The 17,410-nt window shown below is 41.4% G+C and overlaps 1 protein-coding gene across 4 annotated transcripts in view; it reads right to left on the minus strand.

The window, feature by feature from the left end:
• Positions 1-17,410, minus strand: part of cox11 (cytochrome c oxidase assembly homolog 11 (yeast)) — a 23,122-nt gene continuing 5,712 nt past the window's right edge. For all 4 annotated transcript variants that reach the window (XM_073058187.1, XM_073058189.1, XM_073058188.1 and 1 more), the window contains exons 2-5: positions 13,745-14,119; positions 13,112-13,267; positions 9,968-10,093; positions 1-1,206 (exon numbers count right to left, since the gene is read on the minus strand). In XM_073058187.1, coding sequence (XP_072914288.1) covers positions 1,024-1,206; positions 9,968-10,093; positions 13,112-13,267; positions 13,745-14,050 — 771 coding nt within the window. In that variant the 5' untranslated portion in view covers positions 14,051-14,119 and the 3' untranslated portion in view covers positions 1-1,023. The remainder of the gene's footprint in view (positions 1,207-9,967; positions 10,094-13,111; positions 13,268-13,744; positions 14,120-17,410) is intronic.

Below are 17,410 nucleotides of genomic sequence, written 5' to 3' on the forward strand. Positions count from 1 at the left end.
TGAAAGTAATTATTACATTTTATTGCAGAAGTAGATCAGAGGCTCCTACCATGATGTGAGCATGATGGACCACTTTACCCTTGAAAAGCAATTTATTTTTCTAGTACAGAGGATTGCAGATAATTGGGCCATTGGTTAATCGAGTCAGCCTCATATTTAGGACAAATCTTGAAGAACAAAAGCTAATCGAGACAATAACTGGGATCTTCTTTGTTTATTTGGGACACTATGCAACTTAATTGGGATAGAAGACTGCTGCTGAACAGTTTCTAACAAGGGTCAGTTGCTTGCACTGTGTTGCCATTAGCCACTACACCGTGCTTGGCTTATGTTAACCATTTGGGCAGACAAACACCGATTTAAAAAACAATGAATTTTGATCATTCTTTTAAAATTTGACTTTATAACATTTCAGACCCTTGCTAATATGCCATGAAAAGATACAGCACTAGCTGAGAAATTACCCTACTGGATCAAATTAAAATACATTCTCCTAACACCAGTTATTTATTGTTGGATTATGACATTACTTCATGCAGAAGGGCAATGAAGGCAGTCCATTATCTGCACTAGGTGTCTGTGCTGATTTTGTTCATTTACAGTGAATCAAACAAACAGATAGCAAGCAGTGGATGAATTCCCTTCATCGATAACTTTTAGGAACTAATGCACAGTTTTATAACACATTAGTAGTATTGTAATTTATTCTTTATTTCATTTAAATACTTGATTTGTTTATATAAATGGTAGTTTTTTTTGTACCTTTTTTAACTATTTCCATAAAACTTTCGCTAATTAGGACAGCCACTTAATTGGGCCAAAATGTACTGGCCCCGATGCACTCCAATTATCCGAAATTCACTATACTTCATTTTTAGTTGCCCCCACACTCATCTTGCTTACAATACAATAATTTGTTCTTACACTATTTTGTCGATCATCTCAATTTGACAAGCTCAATGAAAACACACTGTTATTCAAAGGATCATTTATTTGCTGAATAAATTTAATATTTATGATGCTTTAATTATATCCTGGTAAAGGTAGCTTTTGACCATCTTTTGCTTCAAAGAATGTGTAAGAGAGAGTAATTGTCTCTACACGTGCCATTGATGGATCCTCTGCAAACTCAGGATCAATGTAAAAGAAAACTGGCATGTCCACTTCTTCATGGGGATTTAATCGTTGCTCCTCAAAACAGAAACACTGAAAGACATGAAGAGACAGCATTACTGAGTTAGTGTTATATCAGTATGCATATGATTGACTAGTACACACGAAACAAATAGATCTATGAAATCAGCTCAACTAGTTAAGTTTACTTTCTCTTTTGAACCAAATCTAATTCTTACTTTGGGCTGGATTTTTCAAAAGGAACCAAGCAATTTCATAAATTGTGAAAGAATAATATGTTATTATGAATGTTGCTTATTGAATGATATGAAAGGCCATGAACACTGCCCTGGTCAGGCAAAACTTAACTATTGATCCCAGTTCAGACCAGTGACAAACTGATTTTCAAGCTCAACATACAATGCAGTAATGAAATATGACACTGACGGTTGGTTTCAATGAGCTGAAGATATTTCATCTTCTCAATCCCAAGGGAATAGACCTTAGCATAAGAATAGGAAAGGTAATTCTATAGCGCTATTAAACTATAGTGAAATTAAACTTCTTCTAGATAAACAGCAGTAGCTTTAAACTGACAAATATAATTCTGAACCGATCAAGTATGATTAATATAGCAAATGGACTTCTAGGTAAGGTGGTCAAAGGAGCAAGGTAGAAATAATTTGGCAAGAAATATTCATTCACAACAAACTTCTAAATTAAAAGACAGCAAATCATTCAAGTTAGAATCAGAGTAAGGAGCAAGAGTAGGCTATCTGATCTTCAAGTCTGTTCCTTCATGAGTCAAGATCATGTATGATCTTCTACCTCAGTTCCATTTACCTGCATTATTCCCATATGCTCAATTCATTTGGAACCCTAAAATCCACTGTTATGCCCTCGGCCCCCTCCTTTGTGAGAATCGCAAGAGCCCTAGTCAAGAGGGGGGTCAACTGACCCAAGAGGGGGAGAGACGTGCGGAAGGCCACGTTCTCCCGAGAAGCAGAATAAAGGCGATATTGACTATTGTCTCATGAAGACCACGTGAAAAGCCCTCGGGCAAAGTGGGCTGGTTGAGAGAGAGATCGCATCACCTACAACCTGATTGACACCTGCGATCCCGTGAAGAAGTATAAAGGAGGGTCTGAGGGGGGGGACAACCCTCAGACGCACCAAGGAGACACCAAGGAAGCACGATACCAATTCCCGTGGGAGCGGGAAGGCATTTTGAAGGAAGCCACGTGCATTAGATTCCAAATTTTGAATCTGTGGCTAGAACCAACGGAAGACCGCTTTTAAATAACAACGGGGAAGCCTGCTCCCCTGATTCCAAGGATTTGCTCTGTAAAGACAACGGGCAAGTGTTTATCCTTTCTAAACCATCTCTCTCTCTCTCTACAACGTGAAAACCCCAGCGGTTCCCAAAAGGGAAAAGCCTGCAGACTTCTGAGTGACTCTTTATATTTCAATTGGACTCAGTATTACCCCTAGACAACTATAGAGCTTATTTCTGATTGATTATTATTACACCGGTGTTTTAGATTGAGTTTTGACGATGTATACGATCTGAATGTTTTGTATTAACCCTACGTTTGTGCCCCTTTTTGAATAAAACGTTTGAAAATAGTAGCATCTGACTCAGCTGATCCCGCTATCTTTGCTGGTAAGTTACCTGGTTACGAGGTTACGTAACAAGTGGGGTTCTCGTCCCGGATTTGAAACCAAAGGGGAGGGTCAGTGAATCGGGCTGTAAGTCCAAACTTAAATCTGGTTACGCAGGTAGCCAGACAGGAAACCAGCAAAGATGGATGTGGATGAATTTACGAGAAACCCGACGGTAGAGGCGCTAGGGAAGGCTACAAAATCAGACTTGGTAAATTTGGCGCAGGCGTTAGACCTCACAGCGGTGAAGCCAGCAATGAAAAAGCAGGAAGTGCGAAGGGTCATACAACAGTATTACGTTGGGAAGAAGGTGTTTGCAGCTGAGGATTTGGAAAATATCCCCAAAAAGAGATTAGCGAGTGGGACAGATCAGGCAGAGTTGGAGAAAGCAAGGTTGGACCATGAGCTTAAAGTAAAGCAGCTAGAAGTAGAAGCAGCTGAAAAGGCTGCGGAAAGAGCTGCCAGGGAAAAGGAAAAGGCTGAGGAAAGAGAGCATGTGTTCAAACTAAAGGAATTAGAGATGAAACGGGGTCATGAGCTCCAGCTAAATCTGCTAGAAGCAGAAGAGAAAGAGAAACAAAGGAGCCATGAATTGGAGCTGGACAGGCGAAAGCAAGAGCGAAGAGCTCAAGGGCACGAGAGAGAGGAGGGGTTTGATGTTAGTCGGGCATTGATGTTGGTCCCCCCGTTCGAGGAGACGGATGTTGATAGTTATTTCTTGCTTTTTGAGAAGGTGGCAGTGAATCAGAAGTGGCCCAGAGAGCAGTGGGTGGTGTTGTTACAAAGTGTGTTACGAGGGAAAGCACAGCGGGTATATGCCGCGCTGCCCCCAGAAAGGGATGGGAATTATGATCAAGTAAAGGAGGCCATTCTCCGAGGTTACGAGTTAGTACCTGAGGCGTATAGACAAAGGTTCCGGAATTTAAGGAAAGAGTGGAATCTAACATATACCGAGCTAGCCCATGAGAAGGGTGTGCTCTTGGACCGTTGGTGCACCGCTGAAAAGGTGGCCGAGAACTATGGGCGTATCAGGGAGTTATTTTTGATTGAGGAATTTAAAGGTTGCGTTCCGGAAGAGATCCGGATGTATTTGAATGAGAGGACGAATCAGTCCATCTCAGAGATGGCTAGGTTCGCAGATGAATATGCCCTAACCCACAAGCCAAAGTTTTCCTCGCCAAAAAGTTACCCGAGAGACCGTCGGAACGGCAGGGAAAGCCCGCCGGCTGAGGCGGAGATCCCGCCGGGAGCTAGCAGAAAAAGTGAGGATACCAGACAGGAAACCTGGAGAACCCCTGGTTTAACCTGCTTTAATTGTGGGAAGGTGGGTCATATCGCATCAAAATGCTTTGCTCCGAGAAAGAAGCCAGAGAGGGAGAGAGCAGCAATCCCTATCGGGCGTGCAGTGGTAATCAGGAAATCGACAAGAGGGCCCCAGGTAGATGGAATACAGGAGGGGCGGGAGACATTTAGTTCCGAAGGAATCGTGTCTTTGAAGGAAGGGGACCCCCCCATCCCCGTACGAATTTGGAGAGACACAGGGGCGGAGCTATCATTAATTAGCCGTAACGTGTTACCCTTCGGACCTCCGACGGGCGAGGTAGCCCTGAGAGGCCTAGGGAACTGGATCAAAGTAGTGCCTTTGCATAGGGTCCTTCTCGATTGCGAGTTGGTGTTGGGACCTGTGGAACTAGGAGTCCTGCTGGAGTTACCAGGGGAGGGCGTGGACCTCCTTTTGGGTAATGACCTCGTGGGTGGGAAGATGGGAACCGCCCTGATAGTTGAGGCCCCGCCCATGGAGTCCCCGAGCTGTCCCGCATGCGCGGACACTTGCAGCCTGTCGAGAAAAGCAGCTGAGAACCAGAGCAGTTTAAATCGGGCCAGTAGTGAATTGGCCAAGACGTTTTTACCGACCCTATACCACGAGGGTTCCGAGGGTGGTAAAACAGAAAGGAGTAAAGTGAAAGGGGGTAAGGGCGAGGAGATAGCCCCCCCCTTAGTGAAGAGAAAGGTCCTAGAGGTAGGAAATAAAGATGAGAAACGGATAAAGCTGTTAAAAGGTCCAGAGTTGGACGTGGTTGATCTGTCTGGTTTGGCAGAATTGTTTGGAGAAGTTGAGAGTTCTAAAGATGTTCTCGATGGTCCCGAGAGTGAAATGAGGGCAGTCTTAGAGAGGAAGGGTATCCTTGCTGTGGAGAAGTCAGCTGAAATGGCCGAGGAGGTTGTTTCAGCTCGCAGGGTTGCGCCTTCCCCAACGGGGGGCTGCCTAGAGAGTAGCTGGAAGGATCGGGGGACGTTAGAATTTGAAAAAGGTACGGGTGTTGAAAGCCTGGAAGAGGCCAATGTCCCGTTTGAGTGTGTCCAAGATGGGGATGCACGTGGTGCTGAACCTAGTCACGGAGCTCAGAAAAAAGTGGAGGTATTTGACTCAGCTGGACGAGACGGCCGTCCTTTTGGAGCAGATAGACTTGGTTCGGAAAAAAAAGGGTTAACCTTGGGAAGTAAGATTTCCCAGGTGTTTGTGCTCGAAAGTGGGTTACAAGTTGGTGAGGTGAATATTATTATTGAAGGAAAAGGGAAATGTGTAGTTCCCAAATTGAATGAAGAAAATTTAAAGGCTGGACTGATATCAAAGGCAGCAACCAGGCTACAGAGACAATGGCTTGGTACCACAAAGCCTGTGAATCAATTACAGGTTGAGTTGGAAGGTAAAGGGGCCCCACACGCTATTGTTATTCCAGAGTGTGGTGTGAAAAGACAGAATTTGAAATGCTGTTTGAACAAAGAGTTTAAACTGAAAACTAACAGCCTGAAGGGTCCTGAAGAGGAAACTAACAACTTGCATAAAATTAAAGAATTGGGTGGAAATTCGGAAGATGGTCTAAGTTTGGAACACATTGTTGATAAAATAACTCCTATGAAAGGAGCGGGCGAAAGCCTATTTCGCCAGGGTGCCCAAGATCACCATGAGGGAATTAACCGGAAAAGAGGCGAGGGTTAATGGGGACGCCATTTTTAAATAGCAGAAGCCGGTTTTAAGGGATTTTGACAAAGTATGTGAATAATAAAGACAACACCCATAGAAGCTTGACTGTTAAGTTTGAAAGTAACATAAAAATTAGTATTTTGCATGAACTTTTGTAGTACACACGTAAGCTAAGATCACAACTCTTTAGTTATGTTGCTGAAGAAAATAAATAAATAAGGTGGTTATTAAGCTGAAGTTTGATGCTACCAGACTTTAGTATGGCACGTGAGGTTAAGGTATTAAAGAAAGGGGCACTGTACTTGTTACCTGTTTAGATACTGACTTGAATGTATAACGGTAGTACTCTGTGAAGAGAAAAGCTTATGTAGTATGGAGATTCAAAAAAAAAAGTCCTGTATCAACCTGTTTTTAACCGCTGGTAAAAAACCTGCTATGGGGGGAGGTGTTATGCCCTCGGCCCCCTCCTTTGTGAGAATCGCAAGAGCCCTAGTCAAGAGGGGGGTCAACTGACCCAAGAGGGGGAGAGACGTGCGGAAGGCCACGTTCTCCCGAGAAGCAGAATAAAGGCGATATTGACTATTGTCTCATGAAGACCACGTGAAAAGCCCTCGGGCAAAGTGGGCTGGTTGAGAGAGAGATCGCATCACCTACAACCTGATTGACACCTGCGATCCCGTGAAGAAGTATAAAGGAGGGTCTGAGGGGGGGACAACCCTCAGACGCACCAAGGAGACACCAAGGAAGCACAATACCGATTCCCGTGGGAGCGGGAAGGCATTTTGAAGGAAGCCACGTGCGTTAGATTCCAAATTTTGAATCTGTGGCTAGAACCAACGGAAGACCGCTTTTAAATAACAACGGGGAAGCCTGCTCCCCTGATTCCAAGGATTTGCTCTGTAAAGACAACGGGCAAGTGTTTATCCTTTCTAAACCATCTCTCTCTCTCTCTACAACGTGAAAACCCCAGCGGTTCCCAAAAGGGAAAAGCCTGCAAACTTCTGAGTGACTCTTTATATTTCAATTGGACTCAGTATTACCCCTAGACAACTATAGAGCTTATTTCTGATTGATTATTATTACACCGGTGTTTTAGATTGAGTTTTGACGATGTATACGATCTGAATGTTTTGTATTAACCCTACGTTTGTGCCCCTTTTTGAATAAAACGTTTGAAAATAGTAGTATCCGACTCAGCTGATCCCGCTATCTTTGCTGGTAAGTTACCTGGTTACGAGGTTACGTAACACCACTAATCTCTATTATAAGTGAATTTAATGACTGAATTTCCACAGTCAATTTGAATAGAAAATAGAAGATTCACCAACCTCTAAGGGAAGAAATACGCAAAGGAGCTGGTGGAGCTCAACAGGTCAGACCGCACCTATCTTAATGAGGAGTCTCAACCTGAAACATTAATTGTTCATTTCACACTGTTAACGCCGCCCTATCGGCCAAGTTTCTCCATCTCCTTTGTGTGTTGCTCCAGATTTCCAGCATCTGCACTCTTGTGTCTCTAAGGCAGGGGATCTCAACCTTTTTTATGCCATGTACCAATATCATTAAGCAAGGGGTCCTTGGAACCCCTGCTCTAAGGGAAGAAATATATTTTCACCTTAGGCATAAATGGACCATCTCTCATTTCGATAGTCTGTCCCTGCTCTTCAAACATTCCCCCTGCACGCAACTCACTCAGCCCTCTACTCATTTTTTAAGTTTCAATGAGACTGTCTCTCATTCACCTAAAGTCTAGAAAATACAGGCTCAATTTGGTCACTCTCCCCTCATATCACACACCTATTCATTAAATGTTCATTGAACTCTTTCTTCAGTGGTCTTATACCCAAATCCTCTTATAACAAGTATACCATTAAAAAATAAAAGACTGCAGATGTTGGAATATAGAGCAACAAACAATCTGCCGGATAACTCAGCATTTGAGCAGCATCCGTGTGAAGGAACGAGCTGCCACCATTTTGGGCTAAAACTCTGCATCAAGACTGAGTTCCTCCAGACGTTGGTTTGTTGCCTACATTGTCTGTCTAATTGCTCATTGTGTTTGCTTGTTATCCCTCAGGGTGCTGGAATTGATATATCTAATTGCAATCAGAACTTACTTGCTTATTTGATAAAAAATTAGATGTGATTAAATCTAAAGTTTAGATTCACAAATTATAAACCGATAAACAGATTACTCAGAATTAACATTCAGTGAATTCTTTATTGCTTTTTCTTGTTGAAACTATTTATGGGTGGTGGGGTGGAGAACTCCCTAGCAAAGGAACTGTAAGGCGCTCCTTCCCCCTGCTAGCCATTGGGAAGGTGTAACACCTGCTTAGCACCCTGTTCAGGGTCAATGAAGCTATGGGAGCAGGTGGTAGATGGTCGTATGAGAAACTGGTGCATATCACAAGCCTTGATTATGCAACCACTAGCGCCAGGCAGACAATCTCTGAAGAGTATTGAGAATGGCCGGAGTAACCTGTCTTGCAAAGGCACTGCTCAGAAGTAGGCAATGGCAAACCACTTCTGTAGAAAAAATTGCCAAGAACAATCACGGTCATGAAAAGACCACACTGGCCAACAACTCTTGCACAGCACGTACTGAACAAACTATTTATCAAAAAAATGATGGCTAAAATACTACAATGCTTTAAAAAAAATGGAGACCTTCTTATACTGCGCTGTTGTTACCAGTGACTGGGAAGATTTCTTTATGACAAAAATTACTCAGTTAACTGTGATAAACGCTGTAAATTTAGACTAACAGTTTATCTGGAATTTGTCAAGTGATTAGTCAGTAGCATTAAGTGCTGGGCTAATTATCTGCATGGTGACTTTCAGGCCAAACCAAAGCTACAGCTGTCATTGCAATCACTGGGAGGCAAGGATATTTAAAAACTGTTTTCACAGACGATCTTTTCCATTTAACTGCCACAATTTCTAGAATCTAATCTACCTGGCACATCTTCCCCTCCCCCCCGCCCCCCAACCACTACTGCTTTCTGCAGGGATTGCTCCCTACGTGACTCCCTTGTCCATTCATCCCTCCTCAGTGAACCCCCTCCTGGCACTTATCCTTGCAAGTGGAACAAGTGCTACATCTGCCCCTGCACCTCCTCACTACCATTCAGGGCCCCAAATTGTCCTTCCAGGAGAGGCGACACCTCACCTGTGAGTCTGTTGGGGTCATATACTGTGTCCAATGCTCTTGGTGTGGCCTCCTGTATATCGGTGAGACCCAACGTAGATTGGAAGACTGTTTCGCCAAGCACCCATCACTCCATCCTCCAGAAGAAGCAGGATCTCCCAGCGGCCACCCATTTTAATTCCACATTCCATCACCATTCCAATATGTCATTTCATGGCCTCTTCTACTGTCACGATGAAGCCACATTCAGGTTGGAGGAACGACACCTTATATTCTGACAAAATGCTGATGGTGCGTTCCACCAGCATTTTGTGTGTGTTGCTTGAATTTCCAGCATCTGTAGATTTCCTCGTGTTTGCGACATATTCTGTCTGGGCAGCCTCCAACTGGATGGCATGAACATTGATTTCTTGAACTTTGGGTAATGCCCCCCACACCATTCCCCATCCCATTTTCCCCCTCTCACCTTATCTCCTTGCCTGCCCATTGCCTCCTTCTGGTGCTCCTCCCTCCTTTCTTTCTTGCCTGGCCTTCTGTTCTCTCCTATTGGACACCTCCTTCTCCAGCCCTGTATCTCTTTCACCAATCAACTTCCCAGCTCTTTACTTCATCTCTCTCCCTTCAGGTTTCACCTATCACCTTGTGTTTCTCTGTCCACTCCCCCACCTTTTAAAACTACTCCTCAGCTTTTTTTCTCAAGTCCTGCCGAAGGGTCTTGGCCCAAAATGTCACTTGTACTTTTTTCCCCACAGATGCTGCCTGGCCTGCTGAGTTCCTCTTGTCTGTGTTACCAGTTCAGGAGTCTGGTGCAGGAAAATTTAGATATGCAGGACATGTGCCTTCAATAAAAACAGCAACCTTTGCTTATGTCTATGGCTTTAAAATTGAAAAGATCATAAACAAAAGGACTCTGGAGGTGTGACAATATCTGGAGAGTCCTTATCCACATAGCTTAAAAGCACTGCCTAAAGGAAGTCAAATCATCCGCTCAATGTACATTAATAAAAGTGTTTTAAAAGTATCTTTTTTCAACCTCTGCATCATTGTGTCCATACCTGTATTTTGTTGAAGTACTGCCCTGCATCAAATGGTACTACACTGTAGGTAGAGATTCCAATAATTGGTGTATCAGTGGGGTTCTTCGCTTTGTAAAATGCCAGAGCAGTTTCTCCAGGAACAACCTGGAGCAAAACCAAAACAAAGGTCATATGGATGCCATCTTTTTCCTTAACCTGACTGGTCATAATCAATGTAAAAATGTTATATAGTAAGCAGAGCAAAAGTAATCAATTTGCCACTCAGTATAGTAACGTGATAAATAATAAAACGGTGCTATGTTGATACAATAACAGGGCTTTGAAAAATTTACTACATTTGGCAGACAATGCTAATAGTTGTTATTAATGCACATTTCACGTCTACCAAATATCTGGTCAAATGTATGTTAGGTTTTCATGGAATAATTTAAAGAACAGTGAAGCAGATGAGGCAACTTGAAAGGAAATTTCAGATCTTACTGCCTTTGATAACTACTATTTAAATTATGGGAGCTAGTCCAGAAGATAAAATCACCTAACATTCAGAATGAATTAGCTAATTGGATCCAACGTTGGCTTAGCAGGACAATTCAGGGAATGGTAATAGATAGTTGGTTGTAAGACTGGAATCCTGAGACTAGTGGTGTGTTACAAGAATTGTACTGCGCCCATTGTTGTTTATCATCTATATTTACGAGTTATATGATAATATGCTAAACTGGATCAGTAAAATTGCCCTTCTGGGAAAATAGGCAGAAAAATGACATATGGAATTTAATGTAGACAAGTGTGAGGTGTTGCACTTTGAAAGGACAAAATAGGATAACACATACACAGTAAATACACAGACTCTAAGGCTTGCAGATGAGAAAGGAAATGTGGGAATACAGATTAATATTTCCTTGACAGTGGCATCACAGAACTCATACAAAGTAAATGGTAGGGCTCTGAGTTGTGTGGTAGAACAAAAGGATCTGGGAATACAGAATCATAATTCCTTGATAGTGGCATCACAGGTAGACAGGGTCGTAAAGAGAGCTTTTAGCATATTGGCTTTCATAAATTTGGGCACTGAATACAGAAGTTGGGATGTTATGTTGAAGTTGTAGAAGATATCGGTGAAACCATATTTAGGGTATTACATGCAGTTCTGGTCACCTACCTGTAAGAAATATTGAGATTTATAATGATACTGGTGGGACTTGATAACCCAAGTTATAAGGAAAGATTGAATAGGTTGGAACTTTATTCCCTGGAGTGCAGGAGAACGAGGGGAGATTTGCAGAGGTATATAAAATTATAAGGGATATAGAGTGAATGCATGCAGGCTTTTTACCCTCGGGTTCGGTGAAATGAAAACTAGAGATCATAGGTTTAGGATAAAGGGTGAAATATTTAAGGGGAATCTGAAAGGAAACATCTTTACTGAAGAAAGTAGTACAAACATGGAATGAGGTGCCTGAGGAAGAGGTAGATGTGGGGTCTATGGTAATATTTAAGAGAGTTTGGATAGCTACAACGATGTTACAGGTTTGGAGGGGCATGATCTGGGTGCAGGATGATGGGACTAGACAGGTCAGGTGAGGCCTGTTTCTATGCTCTAGTACTCTAAGACTCTAAGAGTTGGAGAGGTGAACAAGGGCGTATGGAAATATAGTGATCATTACACGCCATGGAATCATTTGTTTAACCCAGAACAAAAATGGAACAGCAAACATTAGAGGCACAGTTAAATTTTTGGACAACATCTCAGAGGATCTGTCCCAGACCCAATACATTGATGCTATTATGAGCAGACAAGCTGGGTTTCTACTTTGTTAGCAGCCTGAAAGGATTCAGTATGTCACCCAAGACTCTAACAAATTTCTATAGATGTACTATGCAAAACATTCCGGCTGGTTTATTCACAGCCTGGTATGAAGGCTTTAAAGCACATGGTTGCAGTAAAACTGCAAAGGGTTGTAGACTGAGCCAGTTCCATCATAGGCATAACTCTCCCACCATTTTTTGAAAAATGATGCGTCTAGCTGTCATTCATCACTAAGGACCCTCACTATCCAGAGCATATCCTCTTTACCTCAGTTTATCAGATTTCTGAATGGTCCTTGAACATCACCTCATTATTCTTTTGTTTGCACTATTTGTTTTTGTAATTTATAGTAACTTTATGTCACTGTACTGCTGCCACAAAAAACAAATTTCACATCATATAAGTTATTGTTAATAAATCTAATTCTAAATTTGAAATACCATTGGTTTAATTTAGAACATGGGAATAGGACTTCACAGAAAGTTGCACAAGGAAGGCCATCCAGAAATGCACAGGAAAAGTCAAGTCTGCAGGAACAAAGGCTTGGCTGAGTTTTTCAGTAGCAGATAAACTGAGGTTGGGATGGTGGCGGGTGCAGAGGGAGAGGGGCTAGTACTGGGGAGACAGAATCTGGAGTTGAAAAGAGGTGGGCTTAATTATGGTGGAAGCAGATAAACCAAAGGTTTATCATGGCATTAAAAGCAACAAAGTTGTGAACTATGTTGTTCCATTTCAGAAAGATGTGAACAAATGCAACACTTTGTCATCAGGAAACAGAGCTTATGATAGTGAGAGGACAGGCTTTGGTCCACTCAATAATTTTACAGAGCAAACTTCTCATGCTGTACAAGATGGCAAAGAATCTGAGATTTAAAGATAGCGGAGAGGTCAAAAGTGGTTGTAAGAGCTGAGTGCAGGTAGCAAACATGTATAAACTAATGTAGTGTAACAGGAAGTTATAAGAAAATGGAATTCATTCTCTCAAATACTTTTTAAACTTTCCTATAGGAATTACATATTTATGGTAAAAGGGGACGGGTGCACGAATGCAATGGGAACTGGGATTTGATTTGGTGTGTGTAGAGAAGACAGAAAGCAAAAAGCCTGGCTCGGTGCTCTAACATTGATTGATTGTGTCCCAAGTCCAGAAGATGCAATAGACTAACTTCCAAGGCAGTCAGTTACTTCTTGTTCCATTTACTAATTTACTAATTCATGTATTGTGCAATTGAAAGTCCTGGATTAGAATAATGCCTCAAGACCAAAACTTGTGTTGTTTATGACTTCCTAGTTTAAGTTGCATAGTTGAGAGATCAGTTTCCCCACATCAAATACATAAATAAATTACTCACAAAGATTTCAGTTTGCTGGGGTCTAAAGTTCCACTGAAGGCTGGAATGAACATCAGCATTGAAAATAACTTTAATAACTCGGTCCTTCACTGGTTCCATAGTTGCTACTTGTTCCACACTGTGACCAGCTACTGCAGTTCCACCCAGTCCTGTCGTCTGAAAGCAATTTGTTAAAACTAAAGACAACTTTTTGAAACTAGGAAAGCTTGGAATTTTTATATCACACAACTAAGTGAACATCTTGGTTCCACTAAGAATAATGCACTCTTCTATTTAATTTCTCCATTTTATGATGAGACACGGAATTAATGATATTGACTGAAGGAGAAATATTGGCCAGCTTTCCAGAAGAAATATTGTCTTAGAATTTGAATAAGCAAAATAACTTGGTTGTTGCTTCTCCCTGTTGTGCAGAAATAAATTCAAAATCCCACATTTTTCCACCTCAAAGCTTTACTTAGAAAGTATACTGATTATTTTAAATTTCATTGTTTATCTCTAAGAACACATTTACGATGATCACTTAAACAAGCAAGTATTTTTAAACACTTGTAAATGTCTTCATAGCATGTTTATTTTGATACAAGCCAGTAAATTAGTTGTATGCTGGGACAAGCATAAAATTTCACTGACCTGGCAATAGAGTCTGTAGAGAGGCACGGCAGCATACGACATGCCAATCATCCCAATTGCTGTTGCTGCTATGTATGTAAGTACAGTTTTATTCCTCTTTCTCCATTCCTCTTCCTGATTTCTAGTAAACGGATTGTGACCCTTGACACTTCTCACTGGTTGTAGGGACGTCACATTGTTCAGTTTCTGAACAGTAAACCGATTAAATGTGGAATATAATCTCGGTAAATTAAACTGTTGTAGGCTTCTTGCACAGGCTTTACAAGAGGGCACCACATAAAATTTTGCCCAACAGGACCAAAGCATGTTGACGGTTACCCAAACCGATCTTTTCTTTTTTCAACGCCGATAGCAAACTGCAGCCTACTTCAAAGTCTGAAAAAAAAATTGAAATTCAGTGCATTATATTAAAAAGAATATGTTTCTTCTTGGTGCACTACCAGTATTCCTTGAAGTTTAAATATTGAGATGGAGTCTTGTATTAAGACCATAAGATATAGGAGCAGAAGTAGGCCATTTGGCCCATTGAGTCTGCTCCGTCATTCAATCATTGGCTGATCCAATTCTTCCAGTCATCCCCACTTCCCTGCTTTCACTCCATACCCTTTGATGCTCTGGCTAATCAAGAACCTATCTATCTCTGCCTTAAATACACCCAATGACTTGGCCTCCACAGCCGCTCATGGCAACAAATTCCACAGGATTTGTTGTGGAAACCTTCTGACTAAAGTAATTTCTCTGCATCCCTGTTCTAAAAGGACATCTTTCAATCTTGAAATCATGCCCTCTTGTCCTAGAATCCCCACCATGGGAAATAACTTTGCCATATTTAATCTGTTCAGGCCTTTTTTCATTCGGAATGTTTCTATGAGATCCCACTGATTTTCTGGAACTCCAGAGAATACAGCCCAAGAGCTGCCAGACGTTCTTCATATGGTAACCCTTTCATTCCTGGAATCATTCTCGTGAATCTTCTCTGAAACCTCTCCAATGTCAGCATATCCTTTCCAAAATGAGTAGCCCAAAACTGCACAAAATACTCCAGGTGTGATCTCACGAGTGCCTTATAGAGCCTCAACATCACATCCCTGCTCTTATGTTCTATACCTCTAGAAACAAATGCCAACATTGCATTCGCCTTCTTCACAACCAACTCAACCTGGAAGTTAACCTTTAGGGTATCTTGCACAAGGACTCCCAAGTCCCTTTGCATCTCTGCATTTTGAATTCTCTCCCCATCTAAATAATAGTCTGCTCATTTATTTCTTCCACCAAAGTGCATGACCATACACTTTCCAACATCGTATTTCATTTGCCACTTGACCATTCCCTTAAACTATCAAAGTCTCTCTGCAGGCTCTCTATTTCCTCCACACTACCCGCTCCTCCACCTATCTTTGTATCATCGGCAAATTTAGCCTCAAATCCATTAATACCATAGTCCAAATCATTGACATAAATTGTAAAAAGTAGCAGTCCTAAAACTGACCCCTGTGGAACTCTACTGGTGACTGGCAGCCAGCCAGAATAGGATCCCTTTATTGACACTCTCTGTTTTCTGCCAACCAACCAATGTTCCACCCATGCTAGTATCTTCCTTGTAATTCCATGGGCTCTTATCTTGCTAAACAGCCTCACATGTGGCACCTTGTCAAAGACCTTCTGAAAATCCAAGTACACCACGTCTACTGCATCTCCTTTGTCTACCCTGCTTGTAATTTCCTCAAAGAATTGCAGTAGGTTTGTCAGGCAGAATTTTCCTTTCAGGAAACCATGCTGGCTTTGGCCTATCTTGTCATGTGCCTCCAGGTACTCCATAATCTTATCCCTAACAATCGATTCCAGCAACTTCCCAACCTGGGAGAGCCAGGTATATTTTCCATCACAATTAAAAAGTTACTAATATTACAACCACAGAACTATCTTGATTGAAATCATCTAATTTCTTAATAAATGTTGCATTTTTTTCTGTTCTTTAAGTCTAACACACCCTCTAGTGGCTCACAAAAACTAGTACATTACCACCAGTCACTGGTGCAAATATGACCTCAATACCAGAGTACCATTGATTAGTTATCAACAGTATGGCAAGTGCAAGTAACATCATACGAACTTGCCAAATCTTTTTCAATTATAACTTTAGTGTTTAGTTCATTTTGTTAACTGTTAACACAGTTATATAAAGTACCTAAGTAATATTTACTCAATAAAGTACTGAACAACTCAGCAGCAAATTATCAGGATCGTCAGGAATATGTAGCTACATCAAATTAGTCTGCAAGACTTTGAATCTGCTGTGAGTCCTGAATCTAGTTTGAAAAGGAAATGGAAAATGAAAGGGAAGAATGTCAGCCCTTGGATTAAGCTAACCAGAAAATGAAGGCGGAAAAAAATTGACCAAAAGCAAATAATAATACAGGTTAAAAAAATAATAAATCAACTTGGATATCATGGTTGGAAACAGCTGCCTACTACTCATTGAGGCCATTATAGTTCCAACTCCAATACAGTTAAAACCTAATACAGTATAGACTAAAGTGTGAATTACCTTCCTGATGTAAGATTATAAATCATAGGATTAGAATTAGGCTACTTGGCCCATCAAGTCTACCTTGCCGTTCCATAATGGCTGATTTATTATCCCTCTCAACCACGTTCTCCTGCCTTCTTCATGTAACTTCTGACTCCCTGACTAATCAAGAACTTATCACCCTCCAGTTTAAATATACCCAATGACTTGGCCACCACAGCCGTCTGTGGGAATGAATTCCACAGATTCACCACCCTGTCGAAAGAAACTCCTCCTCATCTCGGTTCTAAATGAGCATCAGCCATTGTTAGCCACAGTTGCCTGTTCCCTAGTGGGCTCAATCAGAAGCTACTTTAAAAAGCTATCTTGTGGACATTCCATCTCTTTCGGGATCTGGCTTTATTACATAGCTTTTCTATCTCCTGATTTTATTTATATCCCACCTCCTGGCTACTATTCTGGGGTCTATACATAACTCCCATCAGTGTCCTTTTACTCTTGCAGTTTCTTAAGTCTACACTCAAGGATTCTACATTAAACTTCTCCAACAGCTCTAGGAAACCTGCCCATAAGGATATTAGTGCCCCTCTGGTTCAAATGTAATCTGTCCTTTTTGTACAGGTCATTACTTCCCCAGAAGAGATTCCAATAATCCAGAAATCTATTTTGTTGATTTTTTTTTCTAATGACAACCTTTCTTTTCCATTTATAGAATGCTGGGATCACTGTTGAGACTTACATTTATTGTCTACTATAATTGATTTAGATAGTGGTGGTGAGTTGCCTTGACCCTCTTTAATTTTTATGGTAAAGACGTTGTTAAATCAGGTAAATTTGTAAAATGAATTTGAATTCCATAATGATAGATGGGAACCTTTTGGATCCAATGCCAAAACACAGTAAAAGACTCCCTTCCTCACTGTCAACAACTCCACTGGTCTTTGTATCATCTGTAAACTTGCTGATTACACTTCCTACAAAGCCATCTGTCATTTTTGTCTAATACAAATGGCAAGGGTCCCAGCAGCGATCCTTGTGAAACATGACAAATCATAGCATCCTGCTGCTAAAACAACCCTCTGCTATCACCTTCTTCCTTCTGTTGTCAAGCAATGCTTAGATCTTTGCTGACTTGA

Source organism: Hemitrygon akajei, chromosome 10, assembly GCF_048418815.1.
Source record: "Hemitrygon akajei chromosome 10, sHemAka1.3, whole genome shotgun sequence".
Lineage (NCBI taxonomy): Eukaryota > Metazoa > Chordata > Chondrichthyes > Myliobatiformes > Dasyatidae > Hemitrygon > Hemitrygon akajei.